The 26,960-nt window shown below is 42.6% G+C and overlaps 1 protein-coding gene across 1 annotated transcript; it reads right to left on the bottom strand.

Moving 5' to 3' along the window:
- Nucleotides 1-1,749: 1,749 nt before the first annotated feature.
- POMT2 (protein O-mannosyltransferase 2) lies at nucleotides 1,750-26,948 on the bottom strand. The gene is made up of 21 exons (XM_074149340.1): nucleotides 26,743-26,948; nucleotides 26,007-26,091; nucleotides 25,089-25,193; nucleotides 23,837-23,945; nucleotides 22,852-22,960; nucleotides 21,025-21,184; nucleotides 18,221-18,327; nucleotides 17,152-17,234; nucleotides 15,933-16,042; nucleotides 13,839-13,905; nucleotides 12,879-12,948; nucleotides 11,309-11,387; nucleotides 10,384-10,535; nucleotides 8,568-8,659; nucleotides 7,388-7,464; nucleotides 6,147-6,218; nucleotides 5,876-5,935; nucleotides 5,560-5,665; nucleotides 3,198-3,338; nucleotides 2,450-2,564; nucleotides 1,750-1,855 (listed from the first exon to the last, which is right to left on the bottom strand). The coding sequence occupies exons 1-21, from the start codon at nucleotides 26,946-26,948 to the stop codon at nucleotides 1,750-1,752; spliced, it is 2,211 nt and encodes a 736-aa protein (XP_074005441.1).
- Between the last annotated feature and the right edge of the window lie 12 nt (nucleotides 26,949-26,960).

Consider the following 26,960-nt stretch of genomic DNA (forward strand, 5'->3'; position numbering starts at 1 on the left):
TGATTAACTCAAAGCCTTTAGAATCAGAAGCATAGGTCCATACCATCTGAGTTAGTGTCTATAGGAGTCAACTTCTGGAGAGAGATGTGACACATCAAGACAGAGCCTCACAATAGCAAGCAGCTGCCTTATGAACAATGCTATGGATCTCTATTAAAGAGGAATGAAAGCAGGTCTGACCGGAGCCTCAGTCCCACACACAGAACAGTGATGCTAACACAGCCCTTCTGTGTCGTAGGAAATATATTAGAATTCAAGGCTTGGTAAGAGAAATGAATGCAGGAATCATGTTTAAAAACGGACACACTCACCTGCTGCTTTCCCTGTATCTGTAATTTTGAAGCAGAGCAACAACTCATAAAAGGACTGAGTTCCTTGAAACATACACAAAAGAGTTTTGCAAATATTACTTCTTGAGACAGGAACACAGCTGGGGTCTAAGTGCCATTCATGTTGGATGCTACAAGGTAGCAACCTTGAACTGTGATAAAAAATTGTAGTTGGGTGAAGAGTAGAAGATGGAATAAAAGCAACATTTACAAAAATAGACCTAACACAGGAGAAAGGCACCTAATAAATAGCTGTCTGCTTTCTTGGAAGGGGTGGATTCAACATCCAATGGCTCTTGACACTTAGCAGACAAAGAATTCTTGCCTGGCCTCACATTTTCTTCAATACAGTAATTTGATGATCAGCCATCTATGAGAGGGAACTTGCTGGAATACAGTGCGCAGATACCGTGGAACTGACAGCCAGTTTTGCAGATGCCACATTAAGATGAAGCCTTCCCCCTAAAAACACAAGTACTGGCACTGGAATAGCTGGGATCAAAACATGAATGACAGCTGTCTAAAATGCCCAAGCTATCATTTCAGCCTCTAGTACCCAAGACGCTGGTCTTCACAGCATGCTGGGCAGAAAACAAACTGCCTGCTATTTCCACTGTAACATCCTTAGCAGTTTCAGATAGAACTGCAAAAAAGCTACAAAGTGCTGAGCTGGAACAGTCTGGCTCTGAACGCAGGCCTGCTAGGTGATTGTGATAAAAGATTAAAGGCGACCAGAAAGCAAGACAGTATACAGGGATTAAAAAATAAATAAATAAAAATATTTCGATCTCCTCTGTCTGCAGAGAGCCTGGGAGACAGGCAAGGCACAGTGGCTCAGGACATTTCAAGCAGACCCCTTTCAGTCAAATTCTAAAAATTCAGTGTCAGAACAAAAAACCACAGACAGCCAGGGCAGGACAGAACGGAGGTCCCCAGATACTTACATGTAACTTTCAAAAACCTTGCCATAAGAAAGGTTGTTAATCATGATAAAAGTCCTAATGTCTCAGACTGTCTGGCTTGCCAACTGCAGTGATGCTTAGATTACCAGAAGGAAGACACACACACACAAACAGGCATACACACAGCCTCCAACTTGTACTGATCTGACTGCTGGAATGCCACTGCTGTTTGACTGATATATATTGCTCAAAAGAATTGAGATTTAAGCAGTCAGTTGTCCGGGAATATAACCTAAGGATTCAGGACATGAGTCTTTTTAGGAAGACCTTATCATGGTCATCCTCTGCATCTTCCAATGCAGGCAGTGCAAACATGCCAAAGTAACAGGGCTACTATTACCCAAAGTTCTCCAGAGAGGGCATTTTACAGTTACATGTCTCCAAAGCACCGGAATCAGCCTGACACGCAGCAGATCTCATGCTTCTCATCCACTGTTCCCAGGTTCCCCTTGCTGGCCCTAGAACTCCCAGGAGTCCATCCACCGGAGCCCAGCCATGGGGCTGCTAGGGTCGGAGGCCATGGGTCCTATCATCCCGTAGGACAGAGGATGGAAGAGGTAGAAGCTGTGGAAAGAAACCAAATGCCCATCAGGGACTGAACAGTTTTCCATCTCAAAAACATTGCAGCACATTAGTCTATACAGATGTCCTATGGGACTTTTGGGTTTGTGCTGGTCTAAGATCCACTGGGAACCTTCTAATATTGGTTGAAGACAATATATACATAGTACACAGTTTTAGCATAGGTGGCATTTTCTCTTAGAAAGCTTCAGCTTTGAGAAAAGCCAACTGGGACAGCATACAGCAATAAAGAATTTGCCTGTATCTGAGGGATGCGACACCATCTGACATGAGTCTAGAATCAGAAACCACTGAGATGTGGGTCTGCAGGAGAACAGAGTGTTCGCACTGAGTGCTAGGATAAAAGAAAAATTCCCTGCAATGGGAAGATGTTTTAATGTTTTATAATGCATCACTGGGACACAGATGCTGAATCTAATAAAATTTGAGGGTTTAGAATTGAGTTTGATGAGGTCTGACAAGTTCAGCAGAGAAGGGAGGCAGAAACAAAGGCTAAGGATAATTAACAGGCACTAAGGTTTCCATTGAGACAGGGACTGTCACACATTCAGGAAAAGTTCAGCTTTCAGCGCTCACCTGTACATGATGAGCAGAACCAGCGCCAGGAACCCCCCTCCATATACTTTTCTAGCTGTAGTGCTGGGTGACAAGAACCCAGCGCAGAACTTCAGTAGTGTGTCCCAGGTAATTCCTAGGAGAAGGAAGAGGCAGAAGTCAGGAGCAATGCAGAGGCCAAAGAACAGCGCTGCTATGTTCAGCCACAGAGTGAGCTGACCAAGCTCTGTTAACACCAGAAAACCTTGTTAGTTTTTAAATTCATTTACCTTAGTAACCTTCAGAACTGCAAGGATTGTTTTGTATCAGCAGAAAGTTCTTTTTTCCTACCTTTCCATTTGAATAAATGCAAAAGAGATATGGGCCCTCAGCATGCTAAATTGGCACAAAGTAACAGGAAAAACTACCAAGACTGAATTACGAACAAACATGACAGAAAAGTGGCGGCAGCGAACAAATAGCAGTAACTTGTATAAAAGCATACGTAAGAACAGTGACACAGCAGAGAATAAGAATCCTGTCTCTAAATTTAAATGCCCTAAGACATGACTGCCTCTTTAGGGTGGTAACAAAAAAACAACAACAAAAAAAAAAAATCAAAAAAACAATTTAGCACTGCAAGCTGCTTGGTGAAAAACATTTCGAATTAGTCAATGTTTTCAAGCACTTTGCATGAGCAAGCAGAAAAACCTACTAAAATAATAATACTGTTTAGTATGAAAACATTCCATTTAACAGAATTGTCTTCTCCCAGACTCTAGTATTTTACCTGTCAACATGCTGGAAAAAAGCATGGCAGGAAAGTAGTGGTGAAAGTAGAGAACTCGGCTCATCATAAAAAAAGGGAGGTAATGAAGGAGCCAGCCCAGCGTGATCTGCCCTCCACCACGTAGCACAACTCTGGACAGTTCTGGAACACAAATAAACACACTTCAGCAGAGAAAAACTCAACCACAGTTTCTATTTGCAAGCCTTATCACAGTAAGTAAACTCAACAGGAATGATCTTTGCAGGAAGTCATGTACTGGTCTGAAATTGCTCCAAGCCTCTGCAACACCCTAGCTGCACTCCTCAAACATACAAACACTTTTCAGGAGAACAGTTATCAGAAAAAATACACAAAAGCGTAAGTCTCAAGGGACAGGCAGGAGGTTGACCATGCTCTGTGTTAAGACCGAGCTTACCGTTTCTGAGGACACACATCAGACTAATTATGCTGTTCCAGTTTCTGATATTTTTTATTCTCTGCAATGAGACTACAAGCCATCAAGATGATGACTTTGCCAGCCTTTCCTGGAAAGAAATGTTGTCTAGCTTCCAGAGCCTGTGGAAGGGACCGAGAGCTCTGGTGTCTGCATGCAGCTTAGCCAATAATTTATTGTGTAACTGAAGGGTTTCACATCACATTTTAGAATTTATTTCCCACAGAGAGATATACAAAATGAAGCAACCATTTGATGCAAACTGGAATGGTCAAAGTGTGACCTATTACGGTTTGTGAAAGCTCTACAACCTTGGTGTTGGACATAAGAAAGGATCATTGCATCTCTTGCGTTTGCCATTTGCTTTCATAAATATCAGGAAACATTTCTCATTCCAAAACACCATGCACACTACTGTAGTACAGAGCACATGCAGAGCTTGAGAGCAGGGCATTGATCCAACTGGTCTGTCTCCTACAACCAATACAGGTAGCCCCTTGCAGTATTTTTGTTGAAGATCTGTCGTGGTCACTATTAAACTATTCGAGATATGAAGCTCCCATTCTTTGTGGACATTGCTCAATAACCTAAGCTCAGTGGTTTTCCATCCTTGGCACACAAAGTCCTGCCATCCACACACTTTTAAGGTGTCCACAAAAGGCATTTGTGAAAAGGAAGCCTATTATCAGTAATCTATGTGGGGTCAGTATCTTTACTAGAAAAAAGATCTTAGAAATCTGCAAAGCAGAACAGGCTAAAAACCATGGGACCAGTAGATATCTACATCAGGAAGGTTTCCCTGACATACCTTTTACCACCTTCTCTTACTGTAATCACAGAATCATAGAATGGTCCGGGCTGGAAGGGACCTCCAAAGGTCATCTAGTCCAACCTCCCTGCAGTCAGCAGGGACACCCCCAACTAGACCAGGTTGCCCAGGGCCTCGTCGAGCCTCACCTTGAATATCTCCAGGGAAGGGGCCTCAACCACTTCCCTGGGCAACCTGTTCCAGTGTTCCACCACCCTCATAGTAAAGAACTTGTTCCTAATATCCAATCTAAATCTGCTCTTCTCCAGCTTAAAGCCATTGCCCCTCATCCTGTCACTGCAGGCCTTTGTAAACAGACTCTCCCCAGCCTTCCTGTAGGCCCCCTTCAGGTACTGGAAGGCTGCTATTAGGTCTCCCCGGAGCCTCCTCCAGATGAAATATAGTCTTCCCAACAGATATGCAGCTGGTCATTTCTGAGCTGCAGTAATCAATATAACTGATAGCAAGTATGGCCAACATCTTGACTCTTGAGCAGTTCATAAGCAGCTCCAATGCTAAGCTGGGTGATCACCTGCAGAGCAGAGCTGCCATGTGAGCTACAGACTAATCCAAGCCCTTGTTTTCTTGCAGGAGACAAGGCAGCAAAAGCCTACTGAGACTCACACCTTAAGATGCCAGCTTATACCCAGTCCAGCTCTGTACTCTCCAACAAAAGATTGGTAAGACTTTTGAGGAGCCACTGATCACATCTCCTGCCTGTGAGTCACTTCCAGAGCTCTTCTCTTTGGCTAAGTAGGTGTCTTGGGGCCCTTGTTGACTCGAGGTTTTACAAGCTTAAGAAATTTGACAACTCATCAGGAATGGTCTGCCATGCAAAAAGTGTGATTTATTCATAAGAGTGATTATTTCTAGTATGGAACCCTTTCTAAACAGTCACGTTGTTCAGTGCTACACTTTCAAAGCACTATATAGCTTAGCGTTTTGTACATACAGCTGCCTTGTGTGTATTTTGTTCAACTGCCAGGGTTTTAATACAATATAAAAAAAGATTTTTTTTTTTTTTAATACAGGAATCCCAAGATGAGCTTTCCTGTATCAGGAAACCAGGATGTTACAATAAGGATTCTATAGTGCAGGAGGGATAGGAAGACTGACCTCACCTTTGAGTTCAGATGTCAGCTGGACACCTCTCTTCAGGGCCACTGCAGTGGAAACTGCTATCAGAAGATACAACCCAAGAGTGATCAGATTTAGCCACCAAATCACCTATATAGGAAAAAAAAGTAAGATTTGGGACTTTAGGCTGGACAAAGGAACGTGTATGTGAGAGGAAATGAAAAGCTACATGCAAGCACAAGAGTACGAGGGAGACAGTTCAAAAGCAGGAGGAAAAAGAGAATCGTTGTTGCTGGCAGAATCAAGAGTAAGCTAAAATTTGCTAAAGACATTGGCTTGGAACCTCCCACTCCAACTTACCGGGTTTCCCAGCAAATAAACCCGGTAATCAGTCTCATTGACACCAGAAAAACGCAGGCCCTGAGGAAACAGACCAGGAGAGAGTAAAATGGGTTTGCATCAATCCAGTTGGTATTTTGCACAGTGTCAAAGGTGAGACAAATTCCCATCCATGCAGCTCAGGAGCTATAAAACAAAGCTGACATCTTCAATGCAATTAAGAGGTGCTATGCTTCAAGCAGCACAACAAAAGCACTTGAAAAAAGAAAGGAAGGTGGATTGATCAATATACCTGGTAGTTGATGGGCCAGTGCCAAGGTTTGGATGTAACTTCATTGTCCTTTGGTTTGAGGCCACTGTTTCCCTACAGGTAAGTCAAGATAAAATGTAAATGAGCAGGCAGTTACGCTGCAAAGCCTGCCCAGAAACGTCTGGGTACACAAACATACATGAATACTCTTCTTGAGCAAAAGCTGGTTTCTGACTACATAAACATGTCATCTTCTGGAAGTGGCCACCATGAGGACAATTAATGTTTTAATATTACTGTGCAAGTGAAAATGTTCTTTGGGTACCATTAGAGGCAGTATTCTCTCATTTCTCTTCTCCAGCTTTTCTGTCACTGAGGATACATGTTGCATAAGCAAGACCTTTGTTCATTAGGAGACTACTTCAACAGGTTTCCCTCCACTCTGAAATAAAAACCTCAGAAAGATTATTTCCATGGCAACTTAGGCAGGTGCTTCCTTACCTGAAACAACATTATTACTGGTTGCCATGGAAATGCTTAGCATTAATAATGATTTGCTTGACTACCTTCTTTCTTTTAAAAATCTGAGAAGAGCTTTACAAACAGTAGCAAATAAAACCTTAGACTCTTTTCTCAAAAAATTAACTTCTCATTCTTCAGATGAAGGATTGAGGAGCTGGAAGCAGAAGGGCTGTGGCCAAGAGCACAAAGAACAATCATGGGGAAAGACGACAAGAGTAATCCACCTTGGAAATACTAAATCCAGCTTTTTTTTTTTAATATATATTCAGGGGTAAAAATTAGGAAGAGGAAGGCAGAAAACACAGCACCTTGATGAACTTTTAAAAAAAGCAGTTTTCCATTTTCAATCCAAATATTTATCGCTTTCCTCTTTGTCTGTTTAGCTACTTTTCCTGACTCCAACCACAGTATCATCCTCACGCCTCACAAATACTAATTTTAAATTCCTCCAGTAAGGTAGGGAAAATTTCCAACTCTCCTTTATAGAATTGAATTTCAGCAGTGGAGGGATGACATAATTAGGCTGTAGGTAGATCACACCACCAGCAGAGCCAGGCATCAAGACCAAGGCTCCCAAACCTTTGGAAGATTTAGCTTCAAGACCACCCCTTTTTTTAAGTATAAATTCAAGTAGGTTGCTGGGGCACGTAAATTCTGCCCTAGCTTGCAGCCATTACACAGATACCTCAGAAAACGCTACTTCTTTTTGATGCAAGAGAAAGGAAGAAGAAAATTATAATCTGGAATTAACAATATCTTACCCGGATCATAACCATGTGGGATTCTAGCAGAATTTCTGCAAAAGAGGGCTTCAAAACATCCAGGCTGATATTGGGCACTTTAGAAAAAGAGGGAGAAAAATGGATTAGAAATCTGTATGGTTTACTTTTATTTGCCTCTCATAATAAACTAAACTCTCTCCTCCTGTGACAAATCTGCTTCTAGCACCTCTTTTAATTCCCTGTGCAATTCATTCGTATTCTAAACACAGAGGCTTGCAGTCAGAAGCATCCCCCAGTGAATTTCACAACTGCTGTACTCCTAGGTTTCCTCCATTACTTCCAGGAGCAAGAGAATTAGATAAAAGTCTGTGAAATAAACAGATTTGGACTTCTAGCTGAAAACTAGAGACATATTGTTCATAGGCTGCTGTTTATCTGTAAATGAGCCATGAGTGTGGGAATGTAAAATGCATTACAAAGGAAGAGGAAACTCTACCAAGTCAACAGCCCAGGATTCCTCTCGTTTGGTTTGCATACAGTTCCTCTGAAAGGATGAAGAACACTAGGGTTTTTAATAACTCAGAACTCAGCCCAAGTTATCTGCAATTCATGGGATAAAAAAATGTATCAAATCATTCAGGCCAAATGAGGCTGTGACACATATCTAACTCCTGGATGAGGCTGCAAGGCCCATCTGTCATTATTGGCAAACTTAGTTCTCTGTCACACTTCTATTCATTTCTTGATGGTACTGCAAAGCCATTATTCAGCATGCCCCTGGTAAGAGAAGGAAAAAAATACCCCAGAACAGGGTGGATCCTAGCTTTCTAAGAAAACAATTAAAGTATATTTGACATACCCATATCAACGACAATAATTCCCAATTAAACCAATTATGTTAAAAATAACACCCTGTACTGCAGTGCCTATAAAATTTCATACTTTTATTACCCATGAAGCTCTCAAAATCCTTAAAAAAGTCTTTATACTTCCAATACACTTGAAGCATTATCACCAGCTTACAGTACAAACAGTGAAGTAGAAAAAGGCTATGCATCGCTGAACATCTGGCCCAAGTTCAGCAAGTTTGTGCTTTGGTTGGGAAAGAACACACGAATTCCAAACACTGAATGCCAGTTCTTGCCATCCAACAGCTCATCCCTTCCTTTAATAGCAAGTCAAGATGCACTCTCAAAGGAAAAGGAAATAAATGACTTACATTTAGGGTTAATGTGATCTTCAAAGTTCCAGAGGGAATTGGGAGTCTCCTTCAGGTATGGCGTGCAGGTAACTTCCACTTGCTCCCAACCCCTGAGGAACAGCAGAACAGTTAGCTACCACCCTGCAAAAAGATCACTCACTATTTCCAGTTCATGACTGATTTTTCCCCCCCATTTATCTTTATAGCTCCCCACAACACCTACCATACCATTCAACCCCAGCAGCAGCATTCTTACACACTCTTACATGCTCTAAGCACCATGTAGAAACCAAAACAGATTTGCAAGGCACCCCAGATTAAAATTCTACTGGATATTTGAACCACATTTCTAACTTTGGGCATCTAAACTAAAAAACGTAGGTCCATATGTAAGCAGTGGGATTTCTGAAGATGATCCACGTTGACAACTAGAAACTACTTCAAGTCAACCCTTACATTCTCTCTAGAAGAAAATCACCATCATTAATTTAAGTCAATCCATGTCTACAGGAACTGTAGACATACAGAAACCATACAGAAATAAAAGAATGACTTTAGAGGATCCCACCAACTGTTTATTTAGTCTGTCATCCTATTTCTAGCAGGTCACATCAAACACTTTGGGAGAAAGTGCATCAAACCTTATAGTAATGTGACAGATTAATAAGGATTTTTCTATCAATCACCACTTAGCAGACTTAACTCCACTAATTAATTCCATTAATTAATCACCACTTAATTCTCTGAAGGACAGCGATTACTCCCCTAACGAATATAAAAATCCAACATACTCTAACCATCCTTATTTGCAGTTAACAAGTATTTTTTCCTCTCAGCTCTTCATGTCATCAATATTTTGTGCAATAACTTGCATTCACAGGGTGAGTTTGTGTTAGGGAAAATATATATATATATATATATATCCCCTTTCTTGAACGTTGTTGACAGAGACAGCGATTTTTTTTTTTTAAACCGATCACATTATTTACCTGTGAGCCCAGTTTTACTGCTAAAGTCTAAATGGCACTTGCATTCCTGACCAGGCAATCACCAGAGGCATCTGCCTGCGCTCACTATGATTCAGCATCCACAGGATTCCTTAGAAGCCCTTTGTACCACAGCACAGTGAAGGGAAACCTAAGCCAGCAGTAGCGGAGGCTGCTCTGGAAACAGAAGCAACATGACCGCACAGCCTGCTGCTTCAGGATCCACGTTAGCATCCCACACAGTACTGCTTTGCAGATACAGCAGCTTACTTGGCATGAGTCTGGATGTCTCTGCATATACCTCATTTTAATGATGAAGATAGATAATCCAAGGACAGATTAAATCACAACCCCTGCTAATAGCAGCTTGTTACTGTTGCACTTGCTTCAGATGCTGCATGCAAAAATGGCAGAAGGTCTTCCGTGCGCAAAAGAAATTAATACCAATAAAAAGAAATTTGCAGGATTATGGTATGGAACAGCATGAACTGCTCCAGTCTCTAGCAATTTTAGTGAATCCCGAGGATAAAATGGGCTTGAAGAACACATCTGTCATCCCCTGCTGGACTTACCAGATGACAAGATCTACGCCCATGCCACTTCTGGATCTCTTAGTAAGGGATATTATTTTTCGGAGCTGTATACCTTCACTGTAACAGACTCCATAACCCCAACCCAGATCTTCCCCTCTGGTTATATTTTTAGTACCTGCTAGTTACTTTTTTATTCTTTTAAAGATAAAGAAATGGAGGAAATGTGGTTACTGCTCAGTTTAAAAGCACCATTGAGCAAAGGAACATGTCAGCTCAAGGCCTTGCTGGGGTGGATGGGGATTACAAACTATTTACCATTTTGGAAGAGTCTTTCCAGAAGAGCCCAACATACACCCTGTGGCCACATGGGTTAGCCGGACCTGACTCCGTAGAACTTTGATGAGCTTCCCAGCCTTTCTGCCCACCACTTCAATCCGCCAGAAATCATTGGAGTCTCCCGTTCCATTCTATCATGCAAATATACCATAGGAGGAAAAAAACCAAAACAAAAACACACAAAAAAAAGAAAGAAAAAAACCCCCAAACCCAACTAGAAGACATACAGGATTGAAGCACTGCAAATAAGAACTTCTGAAACTCTAATGGTGGCAAAGCTAAACAAAGGAGCCCAGGCTACCTTCGCTCAGACTTCACAGAAGAGATTCCCCATCAGGAAGAGATGATTCTAGACATGAGCAACTACTCAAAAATATATTATTGTCTTGCCAATCTTAAATTTTTTTGCTTCCAATTCATAGTTGACTGTGGCTCAGAGTTACATTTTAAATGGGGATAACTTGGATGCTTCACAAAAAGGATTTAGGCAACAGCCCCTTGTGTTTGGAAATTCAGCCTTCAAAGCAGATTTCATTTTAGTGATTCAAAATTCTGTCATCATTTTGTCAAAAAAAGGCACTTGTCTATGTGACAAGGCCAAATACATAAAATAATACTTGTCAGAGCAACTTCAAGGTTGTTCAGTTTGGCATTTCTGGAATTGAATGCTGCCAAAGTTAGACTGGCAGTCAAAGCTTAAGTTATTTTCTTGTCTGTGTTCACATTAAATAGACCTTAAATACGAGATAAGCCATTTCATACTAAATGAGTTTTTCCTCCAGTGTGGTAGATGCACATCTATCACCTTGGCTAACAAACTAAAAAAGCAAGAATAAATCCCCTTGGCATGGTATGAACTCCACCCAAAAGAAGGAGCTTTTGTTTTATCTTGCTGTTCACTTACTATTCCATAGCCAGTGACCTGAAAATGCTTCCTTGTCAGGGGAGCCTCATGCTGGTGACTGTGAAGATTTCTAGAAGTTCTGAAATGAAATTAAAAGTCAAACCTTGCTTTGTTTTCATGTCTCAGTCAATTTATAATAAGAACTTTGGTCCGAGCCATTCGGAGAGCTGTCAGTGCTTTGATCACTCAGTCCCAGGCAGGGGACTTATGCAGCCCATGCAGCCTTAACTACGATGGGAGCCACAGAGCAAAACTGCCACTTCCTACCATGCAACTCAGAGCTTATGGCACACTGGGCAGTGCTGGGAAAGGAGGACAGCATGAATAAATTCAACCCTCAAGCTGCCACCTCCAAGTGGAAAAGACATTGTTGGTTTTGGTTTTGTTTTTTTTTAATGGTGGGACTAATAGTCCTGCTCTTGCAAGAATCAAAGCAAGATCCTGTCCTTTCTTGGTTATCAGTTTTGCTTTTGAGGGGAAAGATTGTACCATTTAATCAGGCACAGGTTTACTGAGGGCAGGATCAGTGTCCCCCATTAGCCCTAGCTGTACACGGTGCGGAAAAGGAGCCTCCCACCCTAACAGGGACTGCTAGCTGGGGCAAGCAGAAAAACCTGGCCACAGCCTAGTCAGTCATTAATAAAACCACTCAGACAATGAACCAGCCCCGCCAACAACACAGCTGCACCCAGCCCAGCGTGATCGGACAGAATCCCTCTGCCCACACAGGATGCAGCTCCTTTGCAAGGAGACGGGAGCCATCTGCTGGACCTTCCCCGCGGCACCACAGTTTCGCCTCCCAATCCAGAGATCTAATCAAGAGCTAACCAGCATTACCTAATTAAGATTTTATCGCTTCATTATCACATAAACCCCAAAATTCAAGGCTTGTTTTTTTTTTTTAAAAAAAACATTAGAATAATTTTGGAAACCTAAGCAATGATTTGTGACCATGCAGTGTTGAATGAACAATGACATGATTTCCAGGCTCACAAACATAGAGCTTCTGTTAAGGAATCAAAGCTGCGACAGCACTGAGCATTGTGGCACAGTGACATTAGACTAGGTGAAGATTAAATATCAAGTCACTAGGGCTCCCCTGCTCCCTCTCAGGTATTCCATACAGAGAGGGAAGGCACCAGCCGACATTTTCTTTATGTGTTTCACTGCTGTGATCTCAGTGCAGTTGAGAGCTTCAGCAGGCAGATACTGCATGTGCACACAGGAACAGGACACTTGCAGAACACTGACAAAAACCCCACACTATTTGCCTAGAAAAACTCAGAGAGTGGGGACAAGCAACAGAACAAGGGTTTTGAAATTGCTTCTTTGCAGCAGAGTTACCCTTAATCTTGCACCTCACACAGATGAACAAATCCCTGTGCTGCTTAGGTAGGTATTTCTAATGAAGAAAACCTCCACAAACTCCTCACTGGACATGCAGATATACGGACACCTGTGTCACACAACCTGCCTGTGCTGGCCTAAGCATGGAGTCTCCAGCAGGACAAATCTCCCACCAATTCTATTCAATCACACAATCTCTTGGAATCCCAGAAATCATCCTTACTCTTTATGTTCCAGACGAATAATATCTCCGTGCCTCACGAACTCCACAGGGCTTGAGGGGTCTGACAGATCTGCTGAAGGAAGGCAAACTAATCATATCAATGTACTGACAAACACATCAAGGTCTTAGAAAGTTTCTTGGGAATGCTCACACCTCAAGCAGACAATACAAGGCAAATTAATTTGTGTCAACTCTAAACCTGATGCAAACCACTGCTCTAGTAGCCCTGAGGGCTGCTCCAAAGAACATGGCCCCAAGCAGCACATGCTGCCCTTAAATAAGGAGGATGCCTGGTCAGGCTAACTGAACAAAGCTGTATTATTTTTCTTTTTTATTTCATGAACTATAAAATGACTCTTGCAACACTGATCACAATTTGTTTTATCTAAGTTATTTGAATTTTTTGTTGTTTAGACAGCTCTTGTCAATTTTTATATACACATGCTGCAGGTGAAGAAAGATACTCTGTCACACCAAACATGCCTCAGCTACACCCTATGATATTCTAAAACAACAGATGCATGCACAAACCACAGATCTTCACGTTCAGTACCCTATCTCGTCCCAAGCAAATATCCATGCAAATCAGTTGAACGTAATGTGTGAGAACACACCAGGACCCAACTCCTCCAGGACCCACAGCCACAATAATAAATTCCACAAAATATTGAGTCTAGATTAATTTCCTCTCTGTTATTTGTAGCCCTGCCTCGCTGAAAAGTTGTCAATGCAACCTACAGCTGAGAAAAGCTTATTTACTTCAGCTGTACCATCTGGAGAAAAAACCAAAACCACAGTAGACACAAACAGCATTAATCAAGATGGAGACAGATTCCCTTTGTTCTTCCTCCTCTCCCCCTCATATCCATGACGGACACTTTGCCCTGGAGGGAACTGAGAATATTCTAAGTGAAAATCTGAAGCACAAGTTATAAAAGGCACTTTACTGGTATTTGTTACCTGCATCTGAATCATGTTTCTTTATAATCCACAGGTTATTCAAATCTTTATGTAAGTAGGCAGTGACCTGAAAGCACAGGATAAATTATTTTACCAAACAAGAAAAAAAAATGGTGATAGCAGACACACATTCACCAGCAAATCAAAGTCCCAAATGAATGCACCAATAACATAAAAACCCTGGGATGACTTTTACGATAGTGCCCCCTAGAAAGCCAGTTACTGGCCACTCCTTAACCTAGATGATGCTTTTTATTCAGTGTACAGCCTGTACGCTCAGGAGCACTACACTTAATGGCAGTTCACATGCATCATGAGTAACAGCCTCCAACCACACAGCTTGACCTCCTCTCACCATACTTCAGAGGCTCCTTGTACAACAAGATACCCAAACCTGAACCTTTTGAATAATCACTGACCAGTACCAGAACCCGGAGATGGGAATAGCACTGGCTTTACAGACAGGCATCACTGGTAGAGATTTATGACAACAGGCTGCCTGTGACAACCATAATACTTCTGCCAAAAGATCGATGCAAGGTAAGGAAGATTCAGGGATCAGCTGCTAAAGCCACACACAGTACCCAGATAATCCCCACCGGCTTGCTCAGACTCACACAGAGTGACTGTTCCTACTGTTACCATGGGCAGGGGAGACCATCTGGCTCCAGGGTGCTGCTCCTGAGGGCACCCTTCCCGAGCAGCATGAGGAACTGTGCCCACTTTGCTTACTCTCCTCTTCCAGCAGCAGCAAGCCCTGCTCTGTGGGGGCCCTAGACCAGTCCCAGACCTGTGCCTCTCACTCAGGTGGAAGTAGATGGCCCAGAGGGTGGGTGAGTGGCAGAACACAGAGGAGTATCTGAGTGTGGGGAAGAAGGGAGAGCTGGAGGTGGAACCTTCTACATTGAGGCTATATCATCAGGAGAGGAGGTAAAGGAGGAGGCAAAGAGATCACAGCCTCCCTCTTTTCCTCCCTAAACCCCCACCAAGTCCTAAATTTCTTTCCCCTGTCCACAGACCCCAAACTGTTCTACCTCCAGAGCAGGGAGCACAGGGGAGGAATCTCCACCCATTCCCACTTACCCTCAAGGAAACTCCCATCAGTGTCCTCTCCAAATCCCCTTTCCCTGCTTTTAGTGCCATAAAGCAAGCTCTGCACTTGGATTTTGCCTATCCTTGAGTCAATTTTGGTATGAAATCTCCATCTATGGTAATAAACATCAATGTCATGTGAGAGTATTAGAACTTTTGGTTGGGAATAACAGCAGGAAAAGAAGATTGAGATGAAGTTTTAATTTCTGAAAACTTCTTCCTCACCATAGAAACTAAAGGGAGTTAAAAACCAAACTTTTTTTTTTTTTCTCTAGCAACTTTCTTTGAAGGAGCTCAGAACAATTTTTAGACACTAACATGCAAACTGCAAAATATATCTTGGGAAAGCAGCAGAAGCTGCAAAGATTCATGAAGCTTGATGATGATGTACAAAAATAAGAAATTAACTTAATTTTTTGTGCTAGTTAATTAGTCAGTTACATGATTTCTGATTTTTATTTTGATTTATCACTTAATCATTTAATTAGAAGTCCTTAGAGAGTTCAGATAGTTTAATTATAGCTTACTAATGCCCAGATACCTAATTTAATGAGCAAAGCCTTACAAATTCTTTGGTGTCAAGTGAGGAAAGCGAGGCACAAAAGGAGAGTAATTCATGTAAGGTCACAGAGGTCAGTGGCAGGACTGAAAACAACACACAGCAGCCGTATTCTATTGCTTTTAAAACACAGCAGTGAAACCTGTAAGATAATGTATTTGTTTTAAACATAAGTTGTACAGCCTTCCTTGAGGTAACAAAAGTACTTTATTATGGAAAGTTATTTTTAAGTCCTCTTGGCCTCCATCCATGGAGGGTGGCCTTGCTACTACAATGAAGCCTTGTTACTGTACGCCACCTCTCTGCTCTCTCCCAGCCAAGTGCCCAGCTGTAACAGATGCCAAGTTAATACATAGCTCCTGTCACAACAGCACCTAATGCCAAGCACAATGGGGATGAGTCAATGGCTGTAGTCAGAGGCACTACTACCACCATACACTCACCTGCTGCTGGCGAGCCCCTATGCCCTCCGGGTAGAGGTGCCAGTGGGAGTGAAGGTATCCCCCTGCCATCCGAAGGTTCTTCATTGTGACCACAGACCCGTATGCCAAGTCTACATGGGAAGGAAAAAAGGCATAAGGCAGCTCTCCTATAAATATTTCCCCCAGCTAGTCTGCAGTGCTCCGATTAGGCATGCATTCTCTTGCATTGTTTAGATGAAAGCTCAATTCCTGCTTGACATGTTACTACACACAGCTCATTGCAAGCTTATCTTCCATCCCCAACCACCATTCAGTAAAATTGTTACATACATTTGGCTGAAACACTTAAAATTCTCCCACCTATTTTTAACATAAACAGAAGTGCTAATTCTTTTGTATGTAATTTCAATAATGAGAGGTTTGAGATAGCTTTCCCTAAGAGTATACAGTCAAATTAAAACATGATCAAGTTTGAAAAGCATGTGACTACTCTGAAGCACCCCATCACCCAACCCTTCCAGCAACACAAGAGGGAAGCTCAGCTCTCAGATAGGGTAGCCGATACCCTGCCTTCAGACACCTTCCTTCATAGCGTCCCAACACAAGTGGGAGAACAGTCTTGGAGAATGGACTTGATGCTCTCCCAGTAGCAGCTCTGGAGCAGGGAACAGCCAGAGAAAAGGTGGAGTAATCGGAAAGCTAAACCATATTAAAGGCTCAATAGTCCCTAGCCAACCTGAGGATTAGGGAATGACCACAGAGCCATCTATCCCCTAAATTCATATGGACGCCTGAATACAATACAGCTGAACCAGGGTCATGCTGCACCACAAAGGAGTTGATAGCTTTCATTTACACACATTTTGGAAACAAATCCCACTTCTGAACACCTACAAACCTAAGGTGAACAGGATAAATCTCTTTTTGTTGTCTCAAGCAACATAAAAGCCAAAAAATATAAAGATGCGTGTACACAAAACCATCAAATGCCTCAAAATGGCATCTTTCCCTCTAGAAGGAACGTAATGAAACATCTAGTGAGCTTGCACTGAACACGGTGCTATTTTCAGCCTTTTTTCTTTTCTGTCAATACACAAAACTGCACAGAGGAAGAGCACGGATCTGACCATGAAGGTATAACCTGCTCTGTCCTGCACTGACTCACAGGAGATGCCGTTCTTATTTAAATCCCCATGTACATTGACAACACTCGAAGTGGTTTATTCCTTTGGACACTCACACTCTGGAATGGAGACATTATGAAGATTGTTCCCGATGAGCTGGGACTGAAATGCTGAACTGAAGAAACCATCCCCAGGACCACTACAAAAGAGAGCAAAGAATGCAATCATTCAAAGTCTGGCAAAACAGTCACACAAAGCTCTATCATGCATTACCAAATTGTTTTTGCAGAAGGAAAAAGATAAAACCAGACATGGCATCAGGAGAAGAATGACCATAGTTCACTTAGATGCACACACCTCCAATGTTGCCAGTCACAGCAGATAGAGACAGTCTTGCAGGAAATTGTCCAGAGCTGCAAGGACTTGAGGTCAAAAAAATGTACACATTGACACTGCACAAAGCACCTTTGGAGGTGTTCTTATGACAAATAAACTAACCCACTGTCAGGTTAGATATAATAAAGCCTCTCTCTGTGCCTCCTGAAATCTCATTTCTGCTAAGAGGGCAGCGGTAAAACCAATTGGCTTAAACTGAAAAATAACAGATTTAATTTTATAGTCTTTTTTTTCTGGTGAAATGCTTATTCACCTCATCTCTTAATGCTGGCATATGGAAAAACCATTCTTGGCCATTTTACTAGCTGTTGTGCTCTTTCCACATACAAAGCATCCTTTGGTTGCAGGCATTCAGGGAAGAGTCCTCCGTTGGGGCATACTCAAACTTTTTTGACCTTTTTTTTTTTTTAAATCACAGCCAAAACATTTTTCAGGAATGCAATGCCTTTTTTTCTTTTTTAATTGCAAAAACAAAAATAAAAAGAATGGAGCTGGGACATTTTCAGGTCCAGGAAAGAGAGGAGGAAAAAAAAAAAAAAAAAAAAGAGACAGTTTGGTTAGGATACTTGCTTGGCATTTCAGAAAATCTTAAGCTCAGACTCAGTTTCACTGCCAGCTTGGCCAGAGCCTTTCTCTAAAAACAATGTAGGAGTCTGGGACGGGAATTAAACAAAGACACAGCTTGTGGCTGTGCTTCTGACACTGAAAATGGAGAAATTCATAATCAATAACCTTTAATTCAAAGCAAAGACAAATTATTCTTTGTCTGGAGAAAAAATTTTGAAATACCTTTTATTTAATACTGTAAAATGAACAGCAAACATAGCCACGTAGAGGGCAAGCGGGAGCAGGATGAGGCAGAGTACACGAGCCAGTAAATGCTTCCCAAACATGACCTGTAACAAACACAACCTGGATCAAACAGTGCAGCTGCAGGAGTACCTCCACTCTTTTTCTCACAGAACTCTGAGCAGTGGTCCTATAGCAGAAGCCCACCATCCAAGCAAGCCCAACAGGGTGCAAAATTACCTAAAAAGGCCTAGGGAGCAGTAAAAGTTTAGGCAGACCTTGTTGTGCATCTCCAAAAGCTGGAGCTGAGGTACCTTGAAATTTCAGGGTCTTGGGAGGAAGACAAAAACAGGCAAAAGGAGGGTTTATCTTTCAAAAATGTTGGGCATGCCTAACTTAGCAAAGGAGGTTGGGCAGCTTCCATTGACAGTACTTTGCAAACAAGGACCTTAGCCTGTTCAGCAGAGCGGTACACATCTTAACACAAAACCACAACAAGGAGATGTCTTCCAGAATAGTAACTTTCAAAGCTAAGCAAAAGGGAAAATGAAAACATGAGGGCACAAGCTACCAGATACAATTCTCCCAACAAGTCTCCCGACACAAATAGGGCTGTTACAAAGACTTCTCGGGGACCTATATATGCTGCACTCACAGAAACCAACTCACTTACAAGGATGTTCTCACACTGCAACTTCTGTTGCTGCTCCTCAGCCAGAAGATCCAAAAAAAGTCAGCAGCAAAACCTGTTCTTCTAGCTGGCTCAGCACAAAAGCAGAGTATTTTATTTAAATCCCTTTGAAAGGTGGTTTGTACACAGATGCCCAAGATGCAATTACATATTCACATCCTACTGACACTGCTGGAAGTAGTGTAAGTAATCTAGAATACAGGCTGGGTAATAAACAGCTGTGGGAGAAGAAAACACCTTAAATAGCAAAAATTGTTCGCTAATGTACACATATAATGTACATATCATGTACACAGGTGGCAGATATCTTGCAGCAAGCGAGCTTTGAGACATCCTGTTTTTCTGTCGGGTTCTCACAGCTAAATGTCCACATCTAACTTCAAAGCAGATGAAGGCAGATGTCCTTGCTATCTTCCATTTTTTTTTTTTACGCGGTACCTATCATACAATCATTAAGCTACTCATCCTCCATCCCTTAATAACAGATCCAAAGACTTCAGAAATAATGGAAAAAGAGATGAAGACATTACAAAACTATGAACTCACTGAAATCAACAAAGGAAACAGTTGCTCAGCTCAAGTAGTTGAGCAGAACACCACTGTGCACTTGGAAAAATGCTGATTGATGGTACATAACCAGATTTATGCAGCAGAGAGTCATATGAACCAATCTCCAGTTCCCTGCTCAGAATTACCACAAGATGCTTCAATCTTTGTGAAAAGGTTTTCTTTAACTGCAGACTTCAATGCAAAGTCAAAAAAGAAAATGCACATGAAGGACAGTTTCAAACAAACCAGAGCAGCGGACCAAGATAAGCTGAGAATTCTAGAAATCAAATTAGTCCTCAAAACTTTTCAAGGAAATAATCATGATTAGTTTCCTAACAAATGCAGAGATAAGTTATTCAGGGGTTTAATCCTCACTTTTTTTTTTCCTCTCCTCAAGCACCAAGGTTGCCAAATAGTTAGTTATTCAGAAAGCATCTACCTTCTGGAGTAAATTTCTTTACATATTCTAACACTCAGGGGCTTGCTGCCTTTGCTGCCAGCAGCACAAATGAAATCACTGTGCAGCTGTCTGCTGGCAGAAAGCTTAGACATGATGGATTTGTTCCATTTCAAATGCAATTAACTGACTTTGCTCAAGAAATTCTTCTCCGGAGCTGGAACATTGCATCTTTGCAGCCCATATTGATTCACATTAATCAGAGAAAACAAATCACACAGCAGGAGTAGAAAAGTCCCCCCAAGCCCCCACTGTTTTTTGAGACAAATAGGACAAAACCAGTAAACGAAAGACAGAGAATTTTCAAGCTTCAGCAGAGGCTGAGACAAGAGGAGAACTGAACACCTTTTAAAATATGTGCTTGAAGAATTTGTTTTCCCGCTGGCTGCAAGACAGCAAATAGTACATAAAGGTATTTCTCCAAATATTAGATTTCACAGTCCTCAATTATAAAATGCAATATATTAGAAAAGGCCACCCAAACACACTAGCAAATTTCTTAGAGCTTATAAGAACAAAATGTGTGTAAAATCGAGCAGGCTATCACCCTCAGGGCTCGCTACGGAGACTGCAAGTTGCCGAGCACGCCTGTGACTCAGGATGGACTATGGCTTGCTACCGCCATGCAGCCTGTGCCCCTGTACTCTCATGAAGCGGAGCCTGAGCTTGCGCTGCTCATGCAAACTGGGTGCTGGCAGATGGGTATGTCTGGCAGGTACCTCATACTACTCAGAAGGTCACATAACAGCGTTGGACAACATCTTGCTTTGGGCCATTGTACAGCCATTCCCAAAGCATTTTTAATCTAGACTGAAATAAAATTCATCCAACTGGAAAGATGATAGTTTCTCTCCAGAAAAAGCAACAACCTTTTTGCTCTTGTGATATTATATCCTGCTGATACACGGCTTTTTTTAAGCATATGGCAATAGTTTTTCCATTATAATCTTCACCTTTAATCATCACCATCATCATCCACCTCAGATGCCCCTGTTTGCTACACTGTTTTGCTAGTTCCATGGTTGACAATAACTAGGAGAATTACAAAGGCAAAAGAAAGTAAAACAAAACAAAGAAACCCTTAATGTAGAAGTTTTTGACACTCACCAATGACAGGCTGAGGTTCCCCAGCAAGTCCCATAGGTCATAAATTGTGTTCAGGCCAACCAAGAGGACGACAAAAAGGCCAACAAACTTCACTCCCATTGCTCCAGCAAGGTTCATGCCAGTCAGACTCAGCCAGAACCACCACAAGGCAGAAAATGGCCTGCAGGACAGACAGAACAGGTCAGCATATAAACAACGGCTACTTGAATGGGCATCTGTGATCCGGAACACAAACAGCAAATTGACTACCCCAAAAAACTACATTCCATCTTCTTCTCAGGAGCCCATGAGGAATAGAAAGATAATCTTTTTTCATTAATTTTAGAATGATTCAATGATAAACCTGATACAGGAGGGTCCAATACTTAAGCCTGGGCAGCCCTAGATCTCCCCTTTAATGAGGGAAACATAGACACCAGGTATAAGCTCAAATACTAGTGCAAAGAAAGTCTCACACATACAAGGTCTGAAAATAGAAACAGGACTTTTGCTCCATAAAAAGCAAACTTACAATTCACCAAACACCAACAACATGGGGGAGAACAAGAGAAAATGAACAGCTACTTTTCCTAAAGAAGAAAGGCCACAGTGGAAAACATCTGCCCAAAGCACAAACAAAAGCTGCAGAAAAAAAGCAAACAAACTGCAAACTAAACTAAAATTGAACCATGGAGAAAAGACGACAAAATATGATCACAGAATTAAAAACCCTTTTCCTACTGACTCCTGATGACTTGCCGCTTGTATTTTGGCTAGACAAAATCCCCGTGACCTGCTAAGCAACACAATAGCTAGAGCTGGCTTTTAATTTGCATAACATCAACTAGTTTGAAAACAGGATTAGCTCTAAGACATGAAAAATAAGTTCAGATCAAGGCACACAAAGCTAATCAAACATTGCCTTCTAACTTAGTGCTTGCACTCCCAGGGGTGTGTGTTGCAGATGAGGATGGCCCCACATCACACTGAGGCTGCATTTTACCCATTTTTGCTGCAGTAACATCAAGACTTACTTGATCAGTTCTTGGAACATTCCATGAAACAAAAATTGCTCATATATAACACAGTATTTCAAGCTGTTATGTCTTTGAATTCTGGATACATTGTGGGGTAACTACTCTGTACAGCCCAGCCACAAAGAAGTCTTTGACATATTCAAATGCCTATAAATCACCACCCCCCTCTGGATGGGTCTACAGCAAACATCCTGAGCAACTTAACTGCTTTATTTAGAAACATCCTGGCTATATTTCTCTCAAATTTTTGGTACCAATTTCTCTAAAGCCAACAAATTACACTATTTACCTCAACTAGCAGGATTTTGCAAGTGCTTATACAATGAAAGTCACAGATAAGTTGTGTTTCTCCAGCCTGGAGGCAAAGTGACTGGCTCAAGATAACAAAATAACATTTTTGCCATTTAGGAGCAAAGCCTTGAACAGGCCCCAACCATCTTTCATTCCTCCTTCTCTGACCTACAACACCCTATACTAGCTTTCTTTCCTGTCAAGTTTTAAAAAGCTTTAACCTTCATTTTCAAGATCTGCAGTTCCATAAACACTATTTCTGCTGAAATTTCCTTTCATGCTAAAATAATCTAAGTCTCTCTCCTGGTTTACCCCAGCCATGATACTTTCTCCCTAGTTTCACAAACCCTTATAATAAAAAATTCCCTCCCCTACCATGAGCCATTTTCACCTCCAAATTTCCTGAAACAATCTCATCTCAGCCATTCACCCAGACTACCAAGTGGTAGGTATGTTCTAGTACTTTATCTGTGTGAAAGTAGGTACCTATAGCTTAACAATATTATCATCTTTATCTTACCTATCTGCACAGCTGTTACATTTCACCATACTCAGAACAGCTCCCATGAGGAAGAACATCAGAATGGGGTCCAGCAGAATATATTGCGACAAAGTAATACAGCCTGTATCTGCAAACAGACACACAACAACGTCAAAAAGGCTTGAGGTTCCAAAGTGTATCTAAAATTGCAGGAAGCCAGTTTCCTCAGTGTAGTCAAGACAAGGGAAACACGGGAAATTTTAGAAACAGGAGCAGATCAGAACATTTCGAATTCTACTTGGATAACAAAAGATAAAAAAAAAACAAACCCTCCCAAAAACCAGGCATTACAACAGTATCTGTGAAACACCATTTGGGAGGTGCTGCTAAGATAATCAGATGAAGAGCGCTTACAGACAATGATCTACCTACTAAGGCAGCAGCATGGTGCCAGAGGATGCTATAGGAGAAGACATCTTTCAGGTGTTAGCTATAAAAAATTAATATGACTCGGATATTTTAAGTCTCCATGCCTCAATATCTGTGTGAGGCAAAAACCTCACAAAACCCCAATTTGGGTAACTTCATTAGCAATGTTAATTTTTCCACGTGGCTCAATTCAACAAGGAACTGTATTCATTTCTTACTGTGAACTCTTCCACAGTAATGCAGCAGGCCGTTAAATACCCCTTTAATTCATACGGGAGACATCAATATTTCACTAGTGGGCAAAATCATTCCTGACCATCCATCTTACAAAAATTCTTAAAATTGAGGTGAAATGTAGTCCACCTTTGTGGTTATGGTTATAACAGAAGTACCCATGAACTAAACAAGACTGCAAAATTCTCAAAGGGACCACCAATTAAAAAGCCGCATATATATGTAAATCAGAATTACTTTGGTTTTTGGGAACTTCTCTCATTAACCTAAACATTGCCTGGCTAGGTAACACATGATAATAGAGAAATTAAATTCTCTGAACAATTAACCTGCTCAATTTTGCTGTAGCAGGAACACCTACCAAAAATAAGAATGAAAGCTGTGAGTAAGGCTGCTGGCAGTGACTTTGACAGTTCCAATACTGTGAGGTAGGCGAAGGGAACCAGGCAGGAGCCAAGGAACGCACAGAACTGCAGGAAAAGAAGATCACAAGAGAAGTTATAACGGTGAACATGCACCCACACCCACCTACCAACAACAGTTGCTGTGGCTGAATTGACTCACTGAGAACATCAGACAAAAGCCAAATGAACAAATATACTGTTCAGAGAAGGGCAGCTGCTTACTCTGTTCTGTCTCTAGAGGTGTCAGTAACAACAGACGGTCATTCTCTCGCTAGACTACATCAGATATTCACAAAAAGATATGTCAAGTAGGTGCACTACATATCAACCATACTCAACTTATTTTAACAAGTTATTAGAATATGAAACCTAAGAACAAAATATACCTTTACCTCACATCTTTAGCAGACCAGTAACACCTCCCCTACACAAACGATACTACGGATAGTTGGAGGAGGAAGAACAGAAATCAAAATAAAAGAAAGCAGCATCACAGTAAAATTTGTTCTCTTCAATGTCTGCTTCTAGCACTTCTCCCACCTTTGGCATAGGGAAATAGAACCACAAATTGCTGGAGGCTTGGAAAGCAAACCAAGAAAATATGCCTTCCCACTTTTTATCCTTCTTTCTAGGCACTAGCAATTGGGCACTAGGGTTTTTTTTGGCTTGTGTTATCTGCTGTCAGTTTTATGGCTCTTGGTCTTCCTAGAGAGCAGTACAGCCACAGCTTCTGATAGAATACCGCTCTGAATAATAACTCCCCTCTAGCCCCCTCTCCATCAGCTTACTCAGCTCACTGTCACTGGTGGTGGCAAACTGCAGGTGGCAGGGAATGATCCTGGCTTTTTGACATCCTTGGCTCTACACCAGAGCAGCCACGCACAATGGAGTGAGCAGAAGCCCAAGCTCAGCAATGTTCCCTTTGCATAACAGGCAAGATCTCTGTCCATCTCAGGAGTGTAGTCCCACTAATTACCATCAAGGGTTGGCCTCAATAATCACCTCACTTTCATACCTGACCTCTCACAGCCAGACATTAAGGCTTATTTGCAATACAACCACTGATGCCTTTCTAAGAAGCTTAAAGACAAGGCACAAGGCCAAACAGACCTCTGATCTGATCCAGGAGAGCTGTTCTTATGACATAACACCATGTACTGAAAAGCACAGGAGCGCTAACCAGCTTGATGCTAGCCTGTGGCCCCTTACCCCTCTCATTCCCATGTAGTTGTGCTGCTCATATCTGTCTCCTGGCTTTTGGAAAGGAAATGTACCATCATATCCACTAAGGTAGCCAGCAAGTCCAATCAGCATCTGCAGAGGAAAGGTGAAAAAACTGGTCAGGGAAATCACACTGGAGAAAGGAGCATCCAAGCCAGCAGCAGGTAAGATTTTTGTAGAAGCTTAGTCTGATCCAGAGGATAACTACTTAATTCAGCATATCATCCAAACAAGAGTCTATGTATGGAATTGATACGCATACTGCCCTTTGTCTAAAGGCAAAATCAGAAGGGATCAAAAGGACTCTGGCTGCTGACTATAAGGACAACTGCAAGCTCAAGAGAAATACCAGGTGTGCAACTTAGCAGAGAGAATCCTGTCACTGTAGATTCTCCCACAGCTCCCTCCTCCTACAGTTTAAGGAGACCCAGCCTGAAAGCAGGATCCTTCTGAGGCAGGAGGAGTGTACCTTCATCAACGCTGCACTTGTAGCAACTTGCTAGAGTAAGTTCTTTGATTACAGAATAGCATGTCAAGGCTTACAGGGTCCTTTGCGGTAAGAGTCTTAATTACACACAAGCTATCAGGAACTCTTTGGTTCCTTTAACTGTAGTCTTCTATTAAACATTCCCTCCAAAACACCTAAGTGCCATGTTAATTTTTTAATGTCAAGCCTTTCAAATACCCAGCATGCAATACTGTTTTGCTTCCCATATTCAAAGCATCTTCATACAGAAGAAAAGATCCTAGTTGAGGCTCTGGATAGAGAACAAAAATTACCATGATGCCAACAACAGTTAGGAAAGGTTTTGGGTGTTCATCACATCCTTCAGCCAGAAGGATGGTGAAGACTTCTGTTGGCCCACTCTCGCGGCTTCTAAAACATGTAACAGAAGAGCAGTTTACCTTCCCCAAAGGGGGGTGGACATCAAAGAAGAAGGTCCGATTAATGTAGTAACTTCCCATCTTCCCAAAATGAGTTTCATCCCAACTGGAAAAAAAACCAACAAACAAACAAAACCCAAATCACTAAATAACCTGCTGTAATGCTGAAGACAGTAAAAAAGTAATCTAGGAATGTCTTTTTACTCGTGCTTTTCATCACATAGAGGGTTAGTGCCATACATTCTATATGAGACAATGCACTAAAATCACTGAGAAATCATGGAGAGCGCTTCAGCCGTTCTAGGCAGGCTCCTTCTAAAAAGAGTTTGACATTAGCACTCCAAAACCTCTAGCCTGCCCTTCGGATTCCAGGCTGAGCTTAAGAGATGCTGAAAAGTCAGCCTGCAACCCACAGATCCCCAAGCCCGCCTCCCCGAGACCCGGCCCCCTCTCTGCAACGCGTCCCGAGAGCCACGGTGAGAGCGGGGCCGGGCTGGGCAGAGAGCGCGGCGGTTCCCCGGGCCCCCCACTGCCCGGATCCCACCGCCTGCCCGGGACAGGCACGGCTCCCTTCCCGGCCGGGCAAGGCAGGGGCGGGTGCTTGAGAACGGGGAGTCTGAGCGGGCTCCTCGGGGACGACAGCCGGCTCTTCCCGGGAGAAGGCGGACACCCACCCACAGCCTCGGGCTCTGCCCGGGCCCGCCGCCCCCACGGCAGTGCCCCACCGGCGGGGCACAGGCCTCACCCCGGCCCCTACCAGACGTGCGGCGGCTCCGGCAGGCGGTGGAAGCGGGAGGCGAAGCTGAGGAGGGTGACGAGAGCCAGCGCCGCCGGGCGAGCAGCAGCCGGAGCGGGAGGGGCGGTGAGGCGGGCCGGCCCCCCCGGCAGCCGGCGGGGCTCCCGCTGCCGCAGCGGGCCGCCCCGCGGGCCCGGCTCGGCCTGGCCGCCCCCGGCCGCCGGCATCCGCGGGGCTCC

The sequence above is a fragment of the Numenius arquata genome, chromosome 6 (genome assembly GCF_964106895.1).
Source record: "Numenius arquata chromosome 6, bNumArq3.hap1.1, whole genome shotgun sequence".
NCBI classification, from domain to species: domain Eukaryota; kingdom Metazoa; phylum Chordata; class Aves; order Charadriiformes; family Scolopacidae; genus Numenius; species Numenius arquata.